At 42.6% G+C, this 22,482-nt stretch overlaps 1 protein-coding gene across 1 annotated transcript in view; it reads left to right on the top strand.

The window, feature by feature from the left end:
* Positions 1-10,313: 10,313 nt before the first annotated feature.
* b4galnt3b (beta-1,4-N-acetyl-galactosaminyl transferase 3b) overlaps positions 10,314-22,482 on the top strand; it is a 41,347-nt gene continuing 29,178 nt past the window's right edge. Inside the window, exons 1-2 of the mRNA XM_023985685.2 lie at positions 10,314-10,853; positions 22,402-22,457. Coding sequence (XP_023841453.1) covers positions 10,715-10,853; positions 22,402-22,457 — 195 coding nt within the window. The 5' untranslated portion in view covers positions 10,314-10,714. The remainder of the gene's footprint in view (positions 10,854-22,401; positions 22,458-22,482) is intronic.

A 22,482-nucleotide genomic window follows, 5' to 3' on the forward strand; every position in this document is an offset into this window, starting at 1 on the left:
GCAGACCTGGCTCTAGGTTCAGCTAAACAAGGTCATGTGAAGCAGAGCAGCTAGGGAGTGACATTGGTCTGGGTTTGGGGTGTCAACTGCATGCTGGTTGGTTGGGGGGGAGGTCGATCTGATTGGAGCATCACGATTGGTTCTCAGACTGAAGGCTCTAATGACTAATAAACAGAAATTACTCAAACTTTGGTCTGTGTCCTCATTTTTTGTACTTAGGTCACTGTACCTTTTGACCAATCGATTTTGTAGTATACAGTGGAAACAAAAGTAGTTTTTACAAGACTGACAAATTCAAATACAAACTAATTGGGTGAACCAAAAGCAATTCTCCCATTTGAGATAGAATCTACCGATAATGTATGAGAAGGAAATTCAAAGACGGTTCCTTGGGACAACCCTAAACCAACTCTTAACCGTTTAAATGGAAACTTCAGTGGGGTGACAACAAATTTGGGTCCCGCCATGCGGGACAAGCACAACTGTTGGGTTTCCTAAAGCTGGTTTGCAACATGGCAGTTGTAGCCTGTTTGAAGGGTCTGGCCTCCTGTGTGTGATGTATTTTCTTTTTAAATCCTACAGATAGTAATGATCTGATTAACGGGGCGGCAGGTAGCTTAGTGGTTAGAGCGTTGTACTTGTAACCGAAAGGTTGCAAGATTGAATCCCCAAGCTGACAAGGTAAAAATCTGTCGTTCTGCCCCTGAACAAGGCAGTTAACCCACTTCCTAGACCGTCATTGAAAATAAGAATTTGTTCTTAACTGACATGCCTAGTTAAAGGTTAAAAAAATGAAAATCTGGTATAATTTTCTCTTTAATCCAGAGCAGTGCTCCCCAACCCTCTTCCTGTAGGTTTTTGCTCCAACCCTAATCTAGCACACCTGATTCTAATAATTACCTGGTTGATAAGCTGAATCAGGTCAGTTACAACTGGGGTTGGAGAAAAACCTACAGGAGGGTAGCTCTCCAAGAACAAGGTTGGAGAGCCCTGATCCAGAGCCAGATAAATCAGTATGCGTGGCCCATGCAGAGCTCAAACCTGCCACCCTCTCTTCTGACCAGAGTTGTTGAAGTTATTGTTCTGTTAACTATGGATATGAACCCACCACAAACAGGAACTAGGCTAACTCGGTTCACTAGACATTTGTGTTCAGTTGGTGATGGGTCAGTAGTACTGACCATCAGCTGAACTTGTCTCTTCTTTCACCTGCATGGCTGCTTAGGTGGCCATGACATTATCAGGTGGCTCTACTTCCTGTTTCCTTCACATACAACTGTGTCCTGGTTTCCATCTCATTGAATAAGTAAACATATGAAGGTCACATGCTGTGGCTGGAGATAAAAGAGGAAAACAAGACCGGTGAAAGTAACATGATGGATGCGTAGCTTATATCAGATTTTTGCTTCACCTGTAGTTCTTTGCTATCAATGTAAAAGAGGACAGGTTCCTACGGAATTAATTCAATATTGTAGCTACTTCAGTTATGGTTTTTATTTTCTATATGCTCTTATAACCTTGTATACAAGGACTTCTGTATGAAGACTTAAAGACGGCCTATCCAAGGCTTGAACGTCGGATTTGTCTCCCCATTGCAGGGTCACTGCTGGGTAACACACACACTGGGTTACTGGGCGCCAAGGCAGGGCCATCCGCAGTGTCATCTTACAGACACTGACTCTTCTGATGAACACAGGCTGCCACACACTCTGACATAAGCTATTCAATCCCTAGCGATAGAGCTGCCAGCCTGCCACATTGTTTGACTATGACAACAAAACACTGAACAGGACCAGGCGTGATGCTTCCGGATACATTGACTTGACCATACAATAACTTCTCCACTGGCAGTGGTCGAAAAAGCACCAAATGGTAATACTTGAGTAAAGATACCTTAATAGATAATGACTCAACTGAAAGTCACCCAGTAAAATACTATGTGAGTAAAAGTAAATGTAATTGCAGAAATATACCTAAGTATCAAAGTATAAGTCATGTCAAAGTGCTTATATTAAGCAAACCAGACAGCACAATTGTCTTTTTATTTTATTTATTTTTTTACAGCTAGCCAGGGGCACACTCCAACACTCAGACATAATTTACAAATGACGCATTTGACTTTAATGAGTCCGCCAGATCAGAAGCAGTAGGGATGCCCAGGGATGTTCTCTTGATAAGTGCGTGAATTTCCGTGAGCAAGACCTTTAAACAGGTCAACATTCACAGGACCAGACGGACTACCAGGATGTGTACTCGGAGCATGCACTGACCAACTAGCAAGTGTCTTCACTGACATTTTCAACATGTGCCTGACCAAGTCTGCAATACCTACGTGTTTCAAGCAGACCACCATAGTCCCTGTGCCCAAAAAAGCAAAGGTAACCTGCCTAAATGACTACCGCCTCGTAGCACTCACGTCAGTAGCCATGAAGTGCTTTGAAAGGCTGGTCATGGATCACATCAACACCATCATCCCGGAAACCCTAGACCCACTCCAATTCGCATACTGTCCCAACAGATCCACAGATGACGCAATCTCAATTGCACTCCACACTGCCCTTTCCCATCTGGACCAAAGGAATACCTATGTGAGAATTTTGTTCATTGACTACAGCTCAGCATTCACCATATTGCCCACAAAGCTCATCACTACGCCAAGGACCCTGGGACTAAACACCTACCTCTGCAACTGGATCATGGACTTCCTGACGGGCCACCCTCAGTTGGTAAAGGTAGGCAACAACACATCTGCCATGCTGATCCTCAACACGGGGGCCCCTCAGGGGTGCATGCTTAGTCCCCTCCTGTTCACCCACGACTGCATGGCCAAGCACGACTCCAACACCATCATTAAGTTTGCTGACAACACAGTGGTAGGCCTGATCACCGACAACGATGAGACAGCTTATAGGGAGGACGTCAGAGACCTGGCAATGTGATGCCAGGACAACAACCTCTCCTTCAACGTGAGCAAGACAAAGGAGATGATCGTAGACTACAGGAAAAGAAGGGCCGAACACACCCCCATTCACCTCGATGGGGCTGTAGTTGAGCGGGTCGAGAGTTTCAAGATCCTTGGTGTCCACATCACCAACAAACTATCATGGTCCAATCACACCAAAAACGTCAGGAAGAGGGCACGACAATGCCTTTTCCCCCTCAGAAGACTGAAAAGAGGCCTCCCGGGTGGCGCAGTGGTCTAAGGCTAGCTGTGCCACCAGAGATTCTGGGTTCGAGCCCAGGCTCTGTCGCAGCCGGCCGCGATCGGGAGGTCCATGGGGCGACGCACAATTGGGCCAGCATCGTCCATGTTAGGGAGGGTTTGGCAGGCAGGGATATCCTTGTCTCATCACGCACTAGCGACTCCTGTGGCGGGCCGGGCGCAGTGCACGCTGACCAGGTTGCCAGGTGTACAGAGTTTCCTCTGACACATTGGTGAGGCTGGCTTCCGGGTTGGATGTGCATTGTGTCAAGAAGCAGTGCAGCTAGGTTGGGTTGTGTTTCGGAGGACGCATGGCTCTCGACCTTCGCCTCTCCCGAGTCCATACGGGAGTTGCAGCGATGAGAAAAGACTAACTACTACCAATTGGATACCACGAAATTGGGGAGAAAAAAGGGTAAAAAAAATCAATACAAATAAATAAAGAAGACTGAAAAGATTTGGTATAGGTCCCCAGAACCTCAAACATTTCTACAGCTGCAACATCGAGAGCATCCTGACCGGTTGCATCACCACCTGGTATGGCAACTTCTCGGCATCCAACTGTAAGGCGCCACAGAGGGTAGTGCGTACGGCCCAGTACATCACTTCCTGCCATCCAGGACCTATATACTAGGCGGTTTCAGAGGAAGGCCCAAAAATTGTCAAAGACTCGTCACCCAAGTCATACACTGTTCTTTCTGCTGGTGCACGGCAAGCGGTACCAGAGCGCTAAGTCTAGGTCCAAAAGACAGCTTCTACCCCCAAGACTGTTGAACAATTAATCAAAATGGCTATTTGCAGTACTTTTGTTTTTACACTGCTGCTACTCGCTGTTTATTATCTATGCATAGTCACTTTACTCTTATCTACATGTACAAATTACCTTGACTAACCTGTACCCCTACACAATGACTCAGAACCGGTACCCCTGTATATAGCCTCATTATTGTTATTTTATTGTGTTTCTTTTCTTTAGTTTATTTAGTAAATATTTTCTTAACTCTATTTTCTCAACTTTATTGTTGGTTAAGGGCGTGTAAGTAAGCATTTCATGGTAAGGTCTACTGTACCTGTTGTATTCGGCGCATGTGACAAAATTGGGAAATGTTTCTATCCTGCTTAGCATACAAAAAGTACTTTTGCGTGTCAAGGAAAATATATGCAGTAAAAAGTACATTATTTTCTTCAGAAATGTAGTGAAGTAAACGTAAAAGTTGTCAAAAATATGAAAAGTACAGATACCCCCAAAAAACTACTTTAACAGCACTTGAAAGTATTTTTACTTAAGTACTTTACACCACTGTCCACTTGTATGGCAAATATTCAGATATAAAGGAGGGTCAGTCTTTAGCCTACACTCTCACAAACATACAACACACTCACTCTCTCTCTCTGCTAGACTAACAAAAGGTTTGAAAAGAAACAGATCAGAATCAAGATCATGTCAGATGTAATCTCTGTAAAAGTATTTGCTCTCGTGATAAAAACGCATAGGCCTATGTCCTTAATCTCCCTAACCAGGTAAAACTAGTTTAACATTTTGAACATATACTTTATGGAAAATACATGTTTCTGAAGACGCACCATGCTTGCTGCCTTGTTGACAATATAATTAGGTGGCACAGATTACAACCCGGAGCATCGTAATCGAATCCCCTCATTGGTTGGTAGGTTAAGCGATTAAACCAATCATTTCCCACAACACATTCCCCCGAACCTTCCCCCAAATCACTGCACACCATAAGCACAGAGCCACGCCTTGCAGTCGTGTGATTGGCTAAAATTGTCAAACATTACTCACTATAGCCAATTTTGAATAGGTTTATGCTGCGTTGATAAGTTTGGGAAGGTGGTCATTACCAGTTGTGAAGTCGTAAGTACCAGTTGGTTGCATTAACATGCTTTGAACTCATTGAGAAACGCTAATGGCCAACAAGCTGCATCAACCATAAACTAAAAGTACATCTATGATGCTTGTAAATAAATTATAGTGTTCAAGAACCATATTAGATTACTTTTTATAAATCATATTTTGTTGTTGCATTTAACTCCCGAAAATGCTGTTATCGAAGTCATTATCTTCGTAGGTGACGTCAGAGTTCCGCATGTGGGAGGAGTCGGAGCGCAGTGATAAGAGCTTCCCACTAGTAATTACCAGCTATAAGAGCGTCCATATGTTTTTTCCCAGGCGTATGGGTAAATACCATATTCTCACTTGTTTCTGAACGCAGCATTATATGCGCAATAGACTGGGGAGGAGGTTATGGCGGATGTATATCACACTGTGGGTTTACGCTCATATGCTGCGTTGTTATGCTTGTTGCTGAGTCACTGGCTTGCTGGTGCTCTTTCATGCCGTCCCTAGGAGGGGTGCGTCACTTGAGTGGGTTGAGTTACTGACGTGATCTTCCTGTCTGGGTTGGCGCCCCCCCTTGGTTTGTGCTGTGGTGGAGACCTTTGTGGGCTATACTCGGCCTTGTCTCAGGATTGTAAGTTGGTGGTTGAGGATTTCCCTCTATTTTTTTTTTTTTTTTTGTGGTGCGGGGCTGTGCTTTGGCAAAGTTGGTGGGGTTATATCCTTCCTATTTGGCCCTGTCGGGGGTTTCTTCGGATTGGGCCACAGGTGCTCCACCGCTCCTGTCTCGCCTCTCTCAGTATTTATGCTGCAGTAGTTTGTGTCGGGGGCTAGGGTCAGTTGGTTACCTGGAGTACTTCTCCTGTCTTATCCAGTGTCCTGTGTGAATTTAATATGCTCTCTCTAATTCTCTCGTTCTCTTTCTCTCTGAGAACCTGAGCCCTAGGACCATACGTCAGGACTACCGGGCATGATGACACCTTGCTGTCCCCAGTCCGCCTGGCCTTGCTGCTATTCCAGTTTCAACTGTTCTGCCTGCGGTTATGGAACCCCTACCTGTCCCAGAACCTGCTGTTTTCAACTCTTAATGATCGGCTATGAAAAGCCAACTGAGATTTATTCCTGATATTATTGACCATGCTTTCATTATGGAAATTTTGAAAATCTTGGCTCTCTCTAATTTTCTCTTCTCTCTTTCTTTCTCTCGGAGGACCTGAGCCCTAGGACCATACGTCGGACTACCGGCCGTGGTGACTCCTTGCTGTCCCCAGTCCGCCTGGCCTTGCTGCTATTCCAGTTTCAACTGTTCTGCCTGCGGTTATGGAACCCCTACCTGTCCCAGACCTGCTGTTTTCAACTCTTAATGATCGGCTATGAAAAGCCAACTGAGCATTTATTCCTGATTATTATTTGACCATGCTTGTCATTTATGGAAATTTTGAAAATCTTGGCTCTCTCTAATTTTCTCCTTCTCTCTTCTTTCTCTCGGAGGACCTGGGCCCTAGGACCATGCGTCGGGACTGCCGCCCGTGGTGACTCCTTGCTGTCCCCAGTCCGCCTGGCCTTGCTGCTATTCCAGTTTCAGCTGTTCTGCCTGCGGTTATGGAACCGCCACCTGTCCCAGACCTGTTGTTTTTCAACTCTTGATGATCGGCTATGAAAAGCCAACTGAAATTATTCATGATTATTATTTGACCATGCTTGTCACTTATGAACATTTTTGAACATCTTGCATAGTTCTGTTATAAATCTCCACCGGCCACAGCCAGAAGAGGACTGGCCACCCCTCATAGCCTGGTTCCTCTCTAGGTTTCTTCCTAGGTTTTGGCCTTTCTAGGGAGTTTTTCCTAGCCACCGTGCTTCTACACCTGCATTACTAGCTGTTTGGGGTTTTAGGCTGGGTGTCTGTACAGCACTTCGAGATATTAGCTGATGTACGAAGGGCTATATAAAATAAAATTGATTGATTGATTGATTGTTGGACATTTCCGACTTGCTATATGGTTGTATTTACACACGTGCCGTGTCCAACCAGTTAGCAAGTCAGACATGTTCCGACTGTCACTTGAACGCGGCATAGGAAACTCGGAAATGTCCGAATAGCTGATTCGTTGAACATGGCACGTGTATAACTACCGCCAGTTAGCAAGTCGGAAAATTACACACCTGGTCCCAACATTGATGGCGTATGTCGTGCATCGAGAGATAACTGGGGAAGAACGGATTCAGTTCAGTCAGTCGTCCTAAATAGATATTTTATGCTAGTGGCTAGAAACGTGTCTGCCGAAGTTGGGAGTATTCAGAATCATTCCATTTTTTATCGGACTACAAAAGCAGTAAATGCGCATTAGTTGTCACCCTGGGCTGATATTAAATGTTTTGCCCTAGCACTACACATCTGCTTCAAATAATCAAAGTTTGATGATGAGTTGGTTATTTAAATCAGGTGTGTTAGGGGGGCGCAGTTACTCATCGGGAGCGAAGGATACAACCCGCATGTTGTGTTGCTGGCTTGCAGCGCCAATTCTCCCCATTGAGCAGACTATCAATGTGACACCCAGATGGTTCTATACTACCAATATTACCAATGATTTCTCGAAATATAATCAAGTGGGATGGAACAAATTATCCACGTTAGCTACCGCCAGCGACATGTGATACAGCTGTTCTGTGAAGCAAGTGCAATTGCTGCCCAGTGAGAAGCAACAGTCGGAATCACATCGATATAGCCAGCAGATCCCCACTTGCTTACAGCTGCACTATGGTCAGACTAGCTCTTGATCATGAATCTCAGTTCCATTACATTACACATAAGATTAATTGGATGAAGGTTTCTTCTGTCGGGGGAATTTTAAGATCCCAAATGATCGGTCTGAACATTAACATGCATCGCTTGCAGTACGGTTTTGGAAGCATAGAGACCTTATCTTTCATATCAGCGAGAAATAATCTTCAAAAAACAAAAGCTTAAATTGATACACACCTTGTTAGGGTTAGTGTTCCCACACAGCCATATCTCCATATTACAGCACTTGTTTACGGAGAACTAGGGGTGAAAGTAAGCTGGTCCAGTGTGGTGTCCCAGCAAAATAAATAGTGGGGGTACCCTGTATTGGTAAAATGTGAGCCTATTACAATTAACACAAAATGCCAGAAAACTATAGGCTATTACAGCATTATTTAACAGCCACATAAAAAATTGATAATTGACTTGAAACCAGGTGGTGGCTCCAAATTGCATTGTGGTTAGACAAGAACACGTACATTTTGCCAAGGCTGAGACCGAGGTGCCTCAGACAACATTGAATGCATCAATTCAGGCTAGTAGTGGAGACAGTAGTGGAGAGGGTGGAGAGATTTAAGTTCCTCGGCGTACACATCAGAGACAAACTGAAATGGTTCACCCACACAGACAGCGTGGTGAAGAAGGCGCAGCAGCGCCTCTTCAACCTCAGGAGGATGAAGAAATTCGGGTTGTCACCAAAAACACTCACAAACTTTTACAGATGCACAATCGAGAGCATCCTGTCGGGCTGTATCACCGCCTGGTACGGCAGCTGGTCCACCTATAACCGTAAGGCTCTCCAGGGGGTAGTGAGGTCCCGTGTGGCTCAGTTGGTAGAGCATGGCGCTTGCAACGCCAGGGTTGTGGGTTCATTCCCCACGGGGGGACCAGGATGAATATGTATGAACTTTCCAATTTGTAAGTCGCTCTGGAAAAGAGCGTCAGCTAAATGACTTAAATGTAAATGTCTGCACAACGCATCACCGGGTGCAAACTACCTGCCCTCCAGGACACCTACACCACCCGATGTCACAGGAAGGCCAAAAAGATCATCAAGGACAACAACCACCTGAGCCACTGCCTGTTCACCCCGCTATCATTCAGAAGGCGAGGTCAGTACAGGTGCATCAAAGCGGGGCCCGAGAGACTGAAAAACAGCTTCTATCTCAAGGCCATCAGACTGTTAAACAGCCATCACTAACATTGAGTGGCTGCTGCCAACATACTGACTCAACTCCAACCACTTTAATAATGGGAAATTGATGTAATAAATTTACCACTAGCAACTATATATTATTTAATGTTTACTTACCCTACATTACTCATCTCATATGTATATACTGTACGCTATACCATCTACTGCATCTTGCCATCTTGATGTAATTAAATGTATCACTAGCCACTTTAAACAATGCCACTTTATATAACGTTCTCATACCCTACATTACTCATCTTATATGTATATACTGTACTCTATACATCTACTGCATCTTGCCTATGCCGTTCGGCCATCACTCATTTATATATCTTTATGTACATATTCGTATTCATCCCTTTACACTTTTGTGTATAAGGTAGTTGTTGTGAAATTGTTAGGTTATATTACTTGTTAGATATTACTGCATGGTCGGAACTAGAAGGACAAGCATTTCGCTACACTTGCATTAACACCTGCTAACCACGTGTATGTGACAAATACATTTGATTTGATTTTGTGTAGGCCTAATAACAATCGCAGAATATCATTACAATAAACGTAGGTGTTTGGATGAATGTGCGCGGGTTGCCTTAAGGAGCACCTTTTGAAAGACTGCTAGTTCAATCTTCTCGGCGTAACAGTTGGGATAAAGAGAAAAATGAGTACAGAGTACAACGCATCTCATCCCTGGATTAAGTACATTTTCCAAGCTCCCCATTGCCTTAATCTACACAGTCATGCTGTCAGACCCTAGTGCAGCTGTAAGCAAGTGGTCGGATCTGCTGGCTACACTTGAATACAACGCTTGCACTGGTCACTCACACCAGCATGCTGTTACATTAGCCAATTAGCATGTCATGTCAAGGTGACTTCCAGATGGTAACCAATACTACAAGTTATTTCTACCTCGCCCATCGAAATAAGCACTTTATTTTACAAGTTTTAACTAGCGCCATGCTATTGTTTCCAGCATAAATTAGCTAGCTGGGAATGGCTCAGGACAACTGACTAAACCTAATCCATTCGTCTCCACTCGACTCTCAGCTGCGCGACACACGTCATCAATTTGGGCACCAGGCGTGTCCGTATAGCCTCTCCCAGATTTCTACCTGATTTGACTTTTCGTAGCAGGTTAGAATAATTAGGTTAAGGTTAGGAAAATAGTTATGGTTACAAAATCTGCATCCATCTAGTCGTAACCTACTACCTGGGCCACTGGCTGCGATACGACGCGGGCGTGGCCACGTAACCCCACCCATAAATCTCTCTCTGAGCGGGTGCTTATGTGCTTGTTCTGTTTGTGTTTGCGCAGTGAAGCGAGGAGGTGACAGAAAACAGTGCGGGGTTGCTAGGATTTTTGTTTAGGTCGATATGTAGTTTAGTAGTAGTCAGCCAACCCAACAGCCAGTCTCGACTCGTTTAAACAGGGGTAAATTCAACATAGCGCTCGAGTCAAAGCAAACTCGAAGCCGGAGCCTGCCGGGTTATTTACGGGATGAAATAAGTCACCTCGCCACCATCGGGAGGTGGGAGTGTTGGGGTCGCCGGCGGTGTATCGCGAACGGGGTTGCGAGACTGACGGGCGGTCAGCCTGGTCCAACTTTGCCGAACGAACAAAGCCGCCAAATTCACTGACTGGGTCCCCGGGAGCAAGCAGCAGGGAGATCAATCAACATGGTCAAGTCTTTCTTCCCGCTGAAGAAACTGAGACGGAGTGGGAAACATCTGCTGTTCTTAGTTCTGCTGGTGCTGGGAGCTTTCGCTGTCTACCACGAGTTTGTTGCTACTAAGGCGTGGAGGAGCACCAAAAGCCGTGAGTAGGCTATCATGGATAGCTTTCCGAACTATTACTATGATGATCAACAAGTGTGTGTGTGTGTGTGTGTGTGTGTGTGTGTGTGTGTGTGGTGTGTGTGTGTGTGTGTGTGTATATACTGGTAGTTTTGTTCATTATCAACTGTATTGCCAAATGAGCTAACTTGATAGTTTTTCACCAAGTCTTGGGTATTTTATCAATGGTACATGCCATGGTGTTATTGAATGGTGGGCCTATTCTGCAAGGTGGAAAATAAATACTTACTCTTCACTGTAGCTGAGTCAACTTTTTCAAATCCTGTGTTGTAAGGACTTCGAACTTCATAACTAACTTTAGAAAGATGTAAGGTGTGGCTGATGGGCTGCTGACATGAGAGATTTAGAGGACTGTCCCATACTCTGCAGGTGATCACACACACACTGCCTACATAACGAGACAACTAATCTGGGAGTTCCCTTTTCCCTTAGTTCTGAATGCTGATAAGTGTAGTGCAGTAAGAGTCAACCATTCAACATAACTACAACAACATTGCACACACCATGATGAAGCCTGTTGAAGTGGTTGAAGCATCAATACTGGAAATATGACATGCAAACACAACCATACAAGTGTCCAGACACAGTATGTGGGTTGGGTCCTATGTGGGGCGTGTGTGTACATGTTGGTCTTTGTTGAGTGGCTTTTCTTTCCATTTGCCCTTGTACCTGCTATCACTAGTACACACACTTGTTTGTTGCAGTGGTAGCCTCATACCTGGGGCTAGAGGGGGCAGAGTTTTGGAACCCTGCTGTCAATACACACAAACACACACACACACCTGTAAAGATGGCCCTCCTAACCCCACCTCAAACACACTCCTTCCCGTTCAAGAGGCGTGTGTGCATTTGTAAAGGAGAGAAAATGAATAATACACCTTCTGGACACACACACAGTTGAAGTCGGAAGTTTACCTTAGCCAAATACATTTAAACTCAGTTCACAGCCCCTGACTTTTAATCCTAGTAAAAATGCCCTGTCTTAGGTCAGTTAGGATCACCACTTTATTTTAAGAATCTAAAATGTCAGAATAATAGCAGAGAGAATGATTTATTTCAGCTTTTATTTCTTTCATCACATTCCCAGTGGGTCAGAAGTTTACATGCACTCAATTAGTATCTGGTAGCATTTCCTATACATTGCTTAACTTGGGTCAAACGTTTCGGGTAGCCTTCCACAAGCTTCCCAGAATAAGTTGGGTGCATTTTGGCCCATTCCTCCTGACAGAGCTGGTGTAACGGAGTCAGGTTTGTAAGGCTTCCTTGCTCACACACATGCTTTTTTAGTTCTGCCCACAACATTTCTATAGGATTCAGGCCACGGCTTTGTGATGGCCACTCCAATACCTTGACTTTGTTGTCCTTAAGCCATTTTGCCACAACTTTGGAAGAATGCTTAGGTTCATTGTCCATTTGGAAGACCCATTTGGGACCAAGCTTTAACTTCCTGACTGATGTCTTGAGATTTTGCTTCAATATATCCACATAATTTCCCTCATGGTGCCATCTATTTTGTGAAGTGCACCAGTCCCTCCTGCAGCAAAGCACTCCCACAACATGATGCTGCCACCCCCGTACTTCACGGTTGGGATGGTTAACTTTGGCTTGCAAGCCTCCCCCTTTTTTTCCTCCAAACATAATGGTCATTATGACCAAACAGTTCTATTTTTGTTTCATCAGACCAGAGGACATTTCTTCAAAAACTATTATCTTTGTCCCCATGTGCAGTTGCAAACCATAGTCTGGCTTTTTTTATGGCAGTTTTGGAGCAGTGGTTTCTTCCTTGCTGAGCGGCCTTTCAGATTATGTTGATATAGGACTCGTTTTACTGTGGATATAGATACTTTTATACCTGTTTCCTCCAGCATCTTCACAAGGTCCTTTGCTGCTGTTCTGGGATTGGTGCGAAAAGTGCAAATCAAAGTAAGTTCATCTCTAGGAGACAGAACACATCTCCTTCCTGAGCGGTATGACGGCTGCGTGGTCCCATGGTGTTTATACTTGCGTACTATTGTTGGTACAAATGAACGTGGTACCTTCAGGCGTTTGGAAATTGCTCCTAAGGATGAACCAGACTTGTGGAGGTCTTGGCTGATTTCTTTTGATTTTCCCATGATGTCAAGCAACTAGGCACTGAGTTTGAAGGTAGGCCTTGAAATATATCCACAGATACACCTCCAATTGACTCAAATTATGTCTATTAGCCTATCAGAAGCTTCTAAAGCCATGACATAATTTTCTGGAATTTTCCAAGCTTTTTAAAGGCACAGTCAACTTGGTGTATGTAATCTTCTGACCCACTGGAATTGTGATACAGTGAAATAATCTGTCTGTAAACAATTGTTGGAAAAATTACTTGTCATGCACAAAATAGATGTCCTAACCGACTTGCCAAAACTATAGTTTGTTAACAAGAAATTTGTAGAGTGGTTGAAAAATGAGTTTTAATGACAACCTAAGTGTACGTAAACTTCTGACTTCAACTGTATCTTCATCACTAAGAGACAGGGATACGCCAAGCCTCATGAAGGAGCTGCCTTAGAAGGTACACAGTGCATTCCTAGCCTCCTCACAATGGGGAGTGAGGACATCACCCTCTGTGTGTGTGTGTGTGTGTGTGTGTATAGTGATGGGACAAATGTTGTGTATCGGATGTTGGTCTATGTGCCCATACACCTAGGGAGAGGAGAGCGAGAGATACATAAAAGGAGGGGGATAGAATCTCTTATATTTTGAGTTAAAAATGTGATTTTTCTATCCAACTAATACTCTAAAATTACCCTGTGTCCACTCTACACCTACCCATTTACATTACATTTACATTTAAGTCATTTAGCAGACGCTCTTATCCAGAGCGACTTACAAATTGGAAAGTTCATACATATTCATCCTGGTCCCCCCGTGGGGAATGAACCCACAACCCTGGCTTTGCAAGCGCCATGCTCTACCAACTGAGCCACACGGGACCCCATTCATAGACACTAGCTGCTTTAGCGCCTATTGATGATAGTATCATCTGACCGGGGAGTTTTGTGAAGAGCCCTGATGCTTTCTCTATACATTAACATGCATCGTCTACGTTACTTTTGTTTCTAAAAAAAATACAGCATCTTTTCATATCAGCAATAAATTAAGGTTAAATTACTGTACACCTTTTATGGCTGTGTGGGAACACTAACACTATATCTCCATGTTACATCTCTTGTTTACGGAAGACAGACAGCCACCTGTGCTATTTAGCTATATAACGTGCTCCATACACCTGTGTGTAAGCCATAACTGGGGAGGAAGTGTAGTTAATCCACTTGAGGCACACAGCTTGTGGATCAGTGCAACACTTCTACAGTAATTGTCTTTTTTATTTGATTGATTCTTTCTCGCTGATATAAAAGATAAGGGGCGTATCTGCAAATGTTTCGAAAACCGGTTTGAACAATGATTATAGACTTTTCTAAATGTTAAAACACAGCGTGGGAATTGTAGTTCACATGGAGCCAAATGTGGGCGACTAACTGCTGAAAACCCTACATATGGAGTAGGGTTTTCGAGAGCTATTCTCCACCCTGGTGATAATGACAGACTTCCAGAGCACCAGTACTTAAAGTTCTCTCAACCTCCGCTACACCCACATGTTAACCCCATAGCATTGCCTATAAATACACACAGGGTAGCCTCATTTTGTGTGTTTTTATTTTTTTGGGGCGTGCCTGGTTTGTGTTTGAGTCCAGAAGGCTGGTGTTCATTCCCAGACCTGATTCCTAGGCTTGAGCTCACTGGGCTAACATGGTCTTGACTCAAGCAGATAACCCTTATTGGAACATGCGCAGTAGAGGGTTGTATTTGGAAGAGAGGAGTGTGTGCTTACCATTTACACTCATACCTGTATAAGGGTTGATAGAGTCCAAATCTGCATTTAAGTGCCTATATTGGAACATAATGGCTGTACAGTAACATGCTATACATTACCTCAAAGCTCTGCACTTCACAGCATTGTTAGAGTTTTGACTGACCGCCATTCTGAACTTGAGCTTGTCGCGCAACAATAAGTTGGTTCAACTTTTGCAAATTTGTTGTCTAAGTGAGGGAAATGCTGTACATTTAACATGACTCGATGTACACTCAAACAAAATATAGAGCTTTGACATGTAAAGTGTTGGTCCCATGTTTCACACACACACCTACATCCTGATATTACCAGGTTCTGACTACTAGATGGTGCTGTTCCTGCTATTAAGTAAATAATAAATGTTTCCTTACCTTGTCCATCAACTGCTTACAGGGTATGACAGCCACCCATGCTTTGGTTTTGTTTACCTGGCCACTGTTTCAGATGGTACATTTTTAGCATTTGTGGCACAAATCCAATGCAAGTCAGTGGTACCTAATATTAGCACTTTCACGCTTCATATCCAAATCATCTATAAATAACGTCATTGAGTTGTACACTTACATAAAAAAAATAAAACATTTTTATACTTCAGGATGACTTGAACATGAAGCGTGAAAATGCTGATATTGGTACCATTAACTTGCATTGGATTTGTGCCACAAAGTCAGCATTTGAAACCAGGGGTTGGATCCAGTTCAGGGAACCGAAAACTGTAAAAATGGCTACATTTTTCAAGGAACGGAATCCCAACCTGGAATGAAAGTGATCTATACTGTTCTGGAACATAACTGTTATTTTGAAATCACGGGAACTGCTTAATACCGTTATTTTACATACAGGGTATTTTTTTTCTTTTCAATCACACACAAAAATGCAACATAACCTATTCAAGGTCCTCACTCTGTCAATCAATCTTTTTCCAATCTCTTTCTGCTAGCTGAAAATCTTTGTGTAAACTACCTGCCCCTCCCCCTCTGATGCATAGGCTACTGTAGCCTACTGATGTTACAAGCGTGATTCAGAAATTGGGGAGAGATTTTTAATTACAGAAGAAAGGATTAACCTTTTCAATGCTATTTAAGTATGAAATAGTTTGAACGTTTCACATTGGATTCATTACCTACATAAATGCAAGATGTTTTTCTATTTTAATCTGGTGCTGCTCTGCATACACCAGCTTGTCCAACGTTAAGCCAACTCTAAGTAGTTCAAAGACATTCAAAGTTCCTTAACCTCTACTTCATCACCCTCCGGGATCCTCATCAAAAAAGCTGACTAGCATAGCCTAGCCTAACGGGACAGGGATATCATATAATATAATTTTCATGAAATCACAAGTCCAATACAGCAAATGAAAGATAAACATCTTGTGAATCCAGCCATCATTTCCGATTTTTTAAAAATGTTTTACAGCGAAAACACTATTTCTATTAGCTAACCACAATAGCCAAACACACAACCGCATATTTTCACCATGTTTCCACCGAATAGGTAGCTCTCACAAAACAGACAAAATAGAGATAAAATTAGTCACTAACCAAGAAACAACTTCATCAGATGACAGTCTTATAACATGTTATACAATACATTTATGTTCGAAAATGTGCATATTTGAGGTATAAATCATAGTTTTACATTGCTGCCACCATCAAAAATAGCACCAAAGCAGCCAGAATAATTACAGAGAGCAACGTGAAATACATAAATACGCATCAAACATTTTTGAAAAATACATGGTGTACAGCAAATGAAAGATAAACATCTTGTGAATCCAGCCAATATTTCTGATAAAAAAAWTTTTTTTTTAAAGTGTTTTACAGGGAAAACACAATATAGAATTATATTAGCTTACCACAATAGCCAAACACACAAAGCCAAACACCGCAAAGGTAGCTTTTGCAAAAACCAGCAATAGATATAAAATTAATCACTAACCTTTGGACAACTTCATCAGATGACAGTCTTATAACATCAAGTTATACAATACATTTATGTTTTGTTCAAAAATGTGCATATTTAGAGCTGCAAATCGTGGTTATACATTGTGAATACGTAGCAACATTTCCCCAGAATGTCCGGAGATATTTTGGACACTCACCTAATCTGACCAAAGAACTCATCATAAACTTTACATAAAAATACTTGTTGTATTGCAAATGAAAGATACACTGGTTCTTAATGCAACCGCTGTGTTAGATTTTTTTAAATAACTTTACCACAACATACAGCTTGGGTTATTGTGAGACAGCGCTCACCAACACGGCGGAGAATAGGCATCAACATATTACACAGAAATACGAAATAACATCAATCAATCAATCAATTTTATTTTATATAGCCCTTCGTACATCAGCTAATATCTCGAAGTGCTGTACAGACACCCAGCCTAAAACCCCAAACAGCTAGTAATGCAGGTGTAGAAGCACCATAAATGTTGTCTTACTTTTGCTGAGCTTCCATCAGAATGTTGTACAAGGAGTCCTATTTCCAGAATAAATCGTTGTTTGGTTTTAGAATGTCCATTTCTTCTGTCGAATTAYCAACCTTGGCTAGCATTGTGGCGCGAACATTCCCATCCTCTCTTGGCGCAAAGAACGGAAAATTCCAAAAGTCCCATTAAACGTTGAATAAACTGATAAAACTCGGTTGAAAAAACCTACTTCATGATGTTTTTCTCATATGTATCAAATAAAATCAGAGCCGGAGATATTCGCCGTGTATACCGAACGCTTTTCAGAAGACAATGTCGAGCTCCCCCGCACGCCGTCGAAGACAAAAAAAATACCGGACCTGTCACTCCAAAAGCTCTTATTCGGCCTCAGATCAAGCTAGACACCCCATTCCACCTTCTACTGCCTGTTGACATCTAGTGGAAGGCGTATGAAGTGCATACAGATCCATAAATAAAAGCCAGTTGAATAGGCAGGCCCTGACACAGAGCCTCGTTTTCAGATTTTTCACTTCCTAGATGGAAGTTTGCTGCCAAATGAGTTCTGTTTTACTCACAGATATAATTTAAGCAGTTTTAGAAACTTGAGTGTTTTCTATCCAATAGTAATAATAATATGCATATTGTATGATCTAGAACAGAGTACGAGGCTGTTTCATTTGGGCACGATTATTTCCAAAGTGAAAACAGCGCCCCCTATTGACAATAATTAATAGAAGCCACTCCCCCGTAGGTATATTTCTGTCGGCCGAATTCAGATAATGCATGTCATCACAACATGCCCAGAGCTTCAAGCCAGCCGTCCTCCTCCATTTTCGCTTTCTCCCCACCTGCAAAATTTCAGTTGCATTTTGCGCCCTACACTTGTCTGTCCAATGCATGTAAACAATAGCTTGTAAGCTGCTCTATCCTCACTGATTGGTGAAGTAATTTGAAGTCGAGCTAAATGTTAACGTTTGATTTCAGAGGTTTAAAAAGGAACGATATACACTGAGTGTGCAAAACATTACATGCTCTTTCAATGACAGGCTGACCAGGTGATTTCAGTTGAAGGCTATGATCCCTTACTGATGTCACTTGTTAAATCCACTTCGATCAGTGTAGATGAAGGCGAGGAGACGGGTTAAAGAAGGATTTTTAAGCCATGAGACAATTGAGAAATGGATTGTGTATGTATGCAATTCAGAGGGTAAGACAAAATATTTAGGTGCCTTTGAACGTGCTGTGATAGTAGGTGCCAGGCGCACCAGTTTGAGCATGTTAAGAGCTGCAACGCTGCTGGGTATTTTATGCTCAACAGTTTCCCATGTGTATCAAGAGTGGTCCACCACCCAAAGGACATCTAGCCAACATGATACAACTGTGGGAAGCATTGTAGTTAACATGGGCCAGCATCCTTGTGGAATGCTTTCGACACCTAGTAGAGTCCATTTTCTGACAAATTGAGGCTGTTCTGAGGGCAAAAGGGGGTGTGCAACTAAATCTTAGGAAGGTATCCTTAATGTTTTGTTCACTCAGTGTAAAAAGTTATTTTTTGGGGGTTAGATCTGGGTCAGAACCCCTGTTTGAAACAGTGTCCAACAAAACCAAATCATGGGTTGCTGTCATACCTTGTCCATAGACTGCTTACAGGCTGATGAAACCAATAATGTAATTTTGTTGACTATCCCGAGTGGCGCAGCTAAGGCACTACATCTCAGTGAAATAGGCGTCACTACAGTCCCTGGGTCAAATCCAGGCTGTATCACATCCGGCCGTGATTGGGTCCCATATGGTGGCGCACAATTGGCCCAGCGTAGTCTGTGTTTGGCCGGGATAGGCCGTCAATGTAAATAATAATACATTTTTTAATTGCACAAAGGCGGAGGTAGCGGTCCTGCTGCTGGGTTGTTGCCCTCCTACGGCCTCCTCCACGTCTCCTGATGTACTGGCCTGTCTCCTGGTAGCGCCTCCATGCTCTGGACACTACGCTGACAGACACAGCAAACCTTCTTGCCACAGCTCGCATTGATGTGCCATCCTGGATGAGCTGCACTACCTGAGCCACTTGTGTGGGTTGTAGACTCCGTCTCATGCTACCACTAGAGTGAAAGCACCGCCAGCATTCAAAAGTGACCAAAACATCAGCCAGGAAGCATAGGAACTGAGAAGTGGTCTGTGGTCACCACCTGCAGAATCACTCCTTTATTGGGGGTGTCTTGCTAATTGCCTATAATTTCCACCTTTTGTCTATTCCATTTGCATAACAGCATGTGAAATTTGTCAATCAGTGTTGCTTCCTAAGTGGACAGTTTGATTTCACAGAAGTGTGATTGACTTGGAGTTACATTGTGTTGTTTAAGTGTTCCCTTTATTTTTTTGAGCAGTGTATAATCGTGTAACTGACGATTATGGATGAAGACAGTCATGAAAATAAAGTAACCGTAAAATATCTACTGTATGTATAAATATATATTTTTAGCTTTATGAACTTCATTTTTAAATTGACTAACTTAACCCAAGAGCAGTAAAGGTAAGCCTGGTTCACATCTAACAGCTGATAAAAGGAGCGATGAGAGGAGAAAAAAAATAGTATTAAAAATAATAATAATTTTACGTTGTAATAAACTGCTGACTGAAGGGCTGCAGCGGCGTTGACATGAATTTGAGCCTATTTCCGTGGTAACATTGACTCTTTACAAAGTGATGGAACTTTGCTGGTCCTTGTTTGCTACAAAACCTTGCTAAAACAAGTATCATGAAATGCATGCACCCAATCAGACTTGTTGGAGTGCTGATGACATCGCCCACTGTATGTATGCGCTTTCAGTAGCCTGATTTGCTTCCAGACTGAGGAGAAATCCACACACAAAGCATCCCTGACCACCCCCTGAAGTGGTCACCCAGAACAGACACAATTACACCAGAAATTAACTTTTGTGCGCCTAGACCTGTCTTTTCAATGCAGTCTTCGTATTCTGATAGCAGAAGTCGCATGTAAGTGTCTAGTCAAATCAAATTGTATTTGTCACATGCACATGGTTAGCAGATGTTAATGCGAGTGTAGCGAAATGCTTGTGCTTCTAGTTCCGACAATGCAGTAGTAACCAACGAGTAATCTAACCTAACAATTCCACAACTACTACCTTATACACACAAGTGTAAAGGGATAAAGAATATGTACATAAAGATGTATGCATGAGTGATGGTACAGAACGGCATAGGCAAGATGCAGTAGATGGTATAGTGTACAGTCTATACATATGAGATGAGTAATGTAGGGTATGTAAACATAAGTGGCATAGTTTAAAGTGGCTAGTGATACATGTATTACATAAAGATGGTCTAGACACGACCACAGACAGTCGGGAGTGGAAGAGAGGAGAAAGTGTGCAACAAAAAAATATGTAAATCCTTTTTATGATTAAGTGACCTTAAAATACATGACCATCAAAGCCCTGGTGTGTGTGTTGGGGGGGTTCAGATTCATGTGCATGTGTAATTTCCTTTTTTATGACCAGCTGATTGTGTGATAACAGATGATTTAACCATAGCCCCTCTAGTAATTTAATAGGATCTCTGTTATAATCCCTAACAGTTCCATAATGGGGCAGTAGGTAGCCTAGGGGTTAGAGCGTTGGGCCCGTAACTGAAAGGTTGCTGGTTTGATTACGCGAACCGACAAGGTGAAAAATATGTCTGTGCACTTGAGCAAGGCACTTGCCCCTGTGGCAAATTAGGGTTGCTGTACTAAATGATAGCTGTCTGGGAGAAATCCAAACCAGTCTGGAATGAATGACAGTTGAGGCATAGGTGATGTGTTTCCTGCTTTTAATTATGCAGGAAAATAGAAAGCATGTGATGTATCAGAAATTGTGTAATGGAATTATAGTCAACCTAAAATATTGTCATATAATTATAATAGTTTTACGGGTTTTGTACCAATTTTCTGTATAAATAGGCTCAACTATATGTAAACAGACCATAAATGTCTCAAATGTTGTTTTCTAGGAAGCTGTGAATGCTATTATGATATAATATCAGTACTTGTTGCATTTACAACTAGTCTAAATCCTATCAACTGATTTCAGCCAGTTTGAATGGAATGTTGGCGTATTGGCAGTTAATTTGAAAAAATGTATGGAATCATTCCTCTGAAACTGCCTAGCTAACACATGTACAGTGCATTCGGAAAGTATTCTGACCCTTTGACTTTTTCCACATTTTTGTAACTTTTTGGATTTAATCTTGGTCTGATGAAACCAAGATTGAACTCTTTGGCCTGAATGACAAGCGTCACGTCTGGAGGAAACCCTGCACCATCCCTACGGTGAAGCATGGTGGTGGCAGCATCATGCTGTGGGAATGTTTTTCAGCAGCAGAGACTGGGAGATTAGTCAGGATCGAGGCAAAGATGAACGGCGCAAAGTACAGAGGGATCCTTGATGAAGTCCTGAACACTCTGGAGCAGGTTCTCCGACTGGGGCAACGGTTCATCTTCCAACAGGACAATGACCCTAAGCACACAGCCAAGACAACTCAGGAGTGAATTCAGAACAAGTCTCTGAATGTCCCAATCGAAAATCTCTGGAGAGACCTGAAAATAGCAGTGCAGCGACACTCCCCATCCAACCTGACAGTGCTTGAAAGGATCTGCAGAGAAGAATGGGAGAAACACTCCAAATACAGGTGTGCCAAGCTTGTAGCGTCATACCCAAGAAGACTCGAGGCTGTAATCGCTGCCGGAGGTGCTTCAACAAAGTACTGAGTAAAGGGTCTGAATACTTATGTAAATATATATTTCCGTTTTTGATTCTTAATGCATTCGCTAAAATTTCGAAAAGTTTTTGCTTTGTGTTGAGGTACTGTGTGAAGATAACAAAAAAAAAATATATATTTTAGAATAAGGCTGTAACGTAACAATGTGGAACAAGTCAAGGTCTGAATGCATTAAACAGTGTAGATCAATTCTTCAGTCATTGTTTTAAACAATCTTATCACAGCACTTGCAAACCATAGTTGACCAACTCCCTGAACAACATGACTGACCATTTGACCATCATAAGAATATTCATGTCCATTCTCGTATTCTAATTCTTAATTCTATGGGTTAAACATTTAACTAGACCCTAGAATTGTGTGTGTGTGTGTCCCTCGTCTTTCTAAAATCTATTCCCTCCTCTCTCTGTGCAGGTTTCAGTCTTGCCAGTGAGGATAGCCTCGGGAGAATTCCTACCCAAGAGAGATTGGTAAGGATGGGGGGAGAGAGGGATA

The sequence above is a fragment of the Salvelinus sp. IW2-2015 genome, linkage group LG4q.1:29 (genome assembly GCF_002910315.2).
Source record: "Salvelinus sp. IW2-2015 linkage group LG4q.1:29, ASM291031v2, whole genome shotgun sequence".
Taxonomy (NCBI): Eukaryota; Metazoa; Chordata; class Actinopteri; order Salmoniformes; family Salmonidae; genus Salvelinus; species Salvelinus sp. IW2-2015.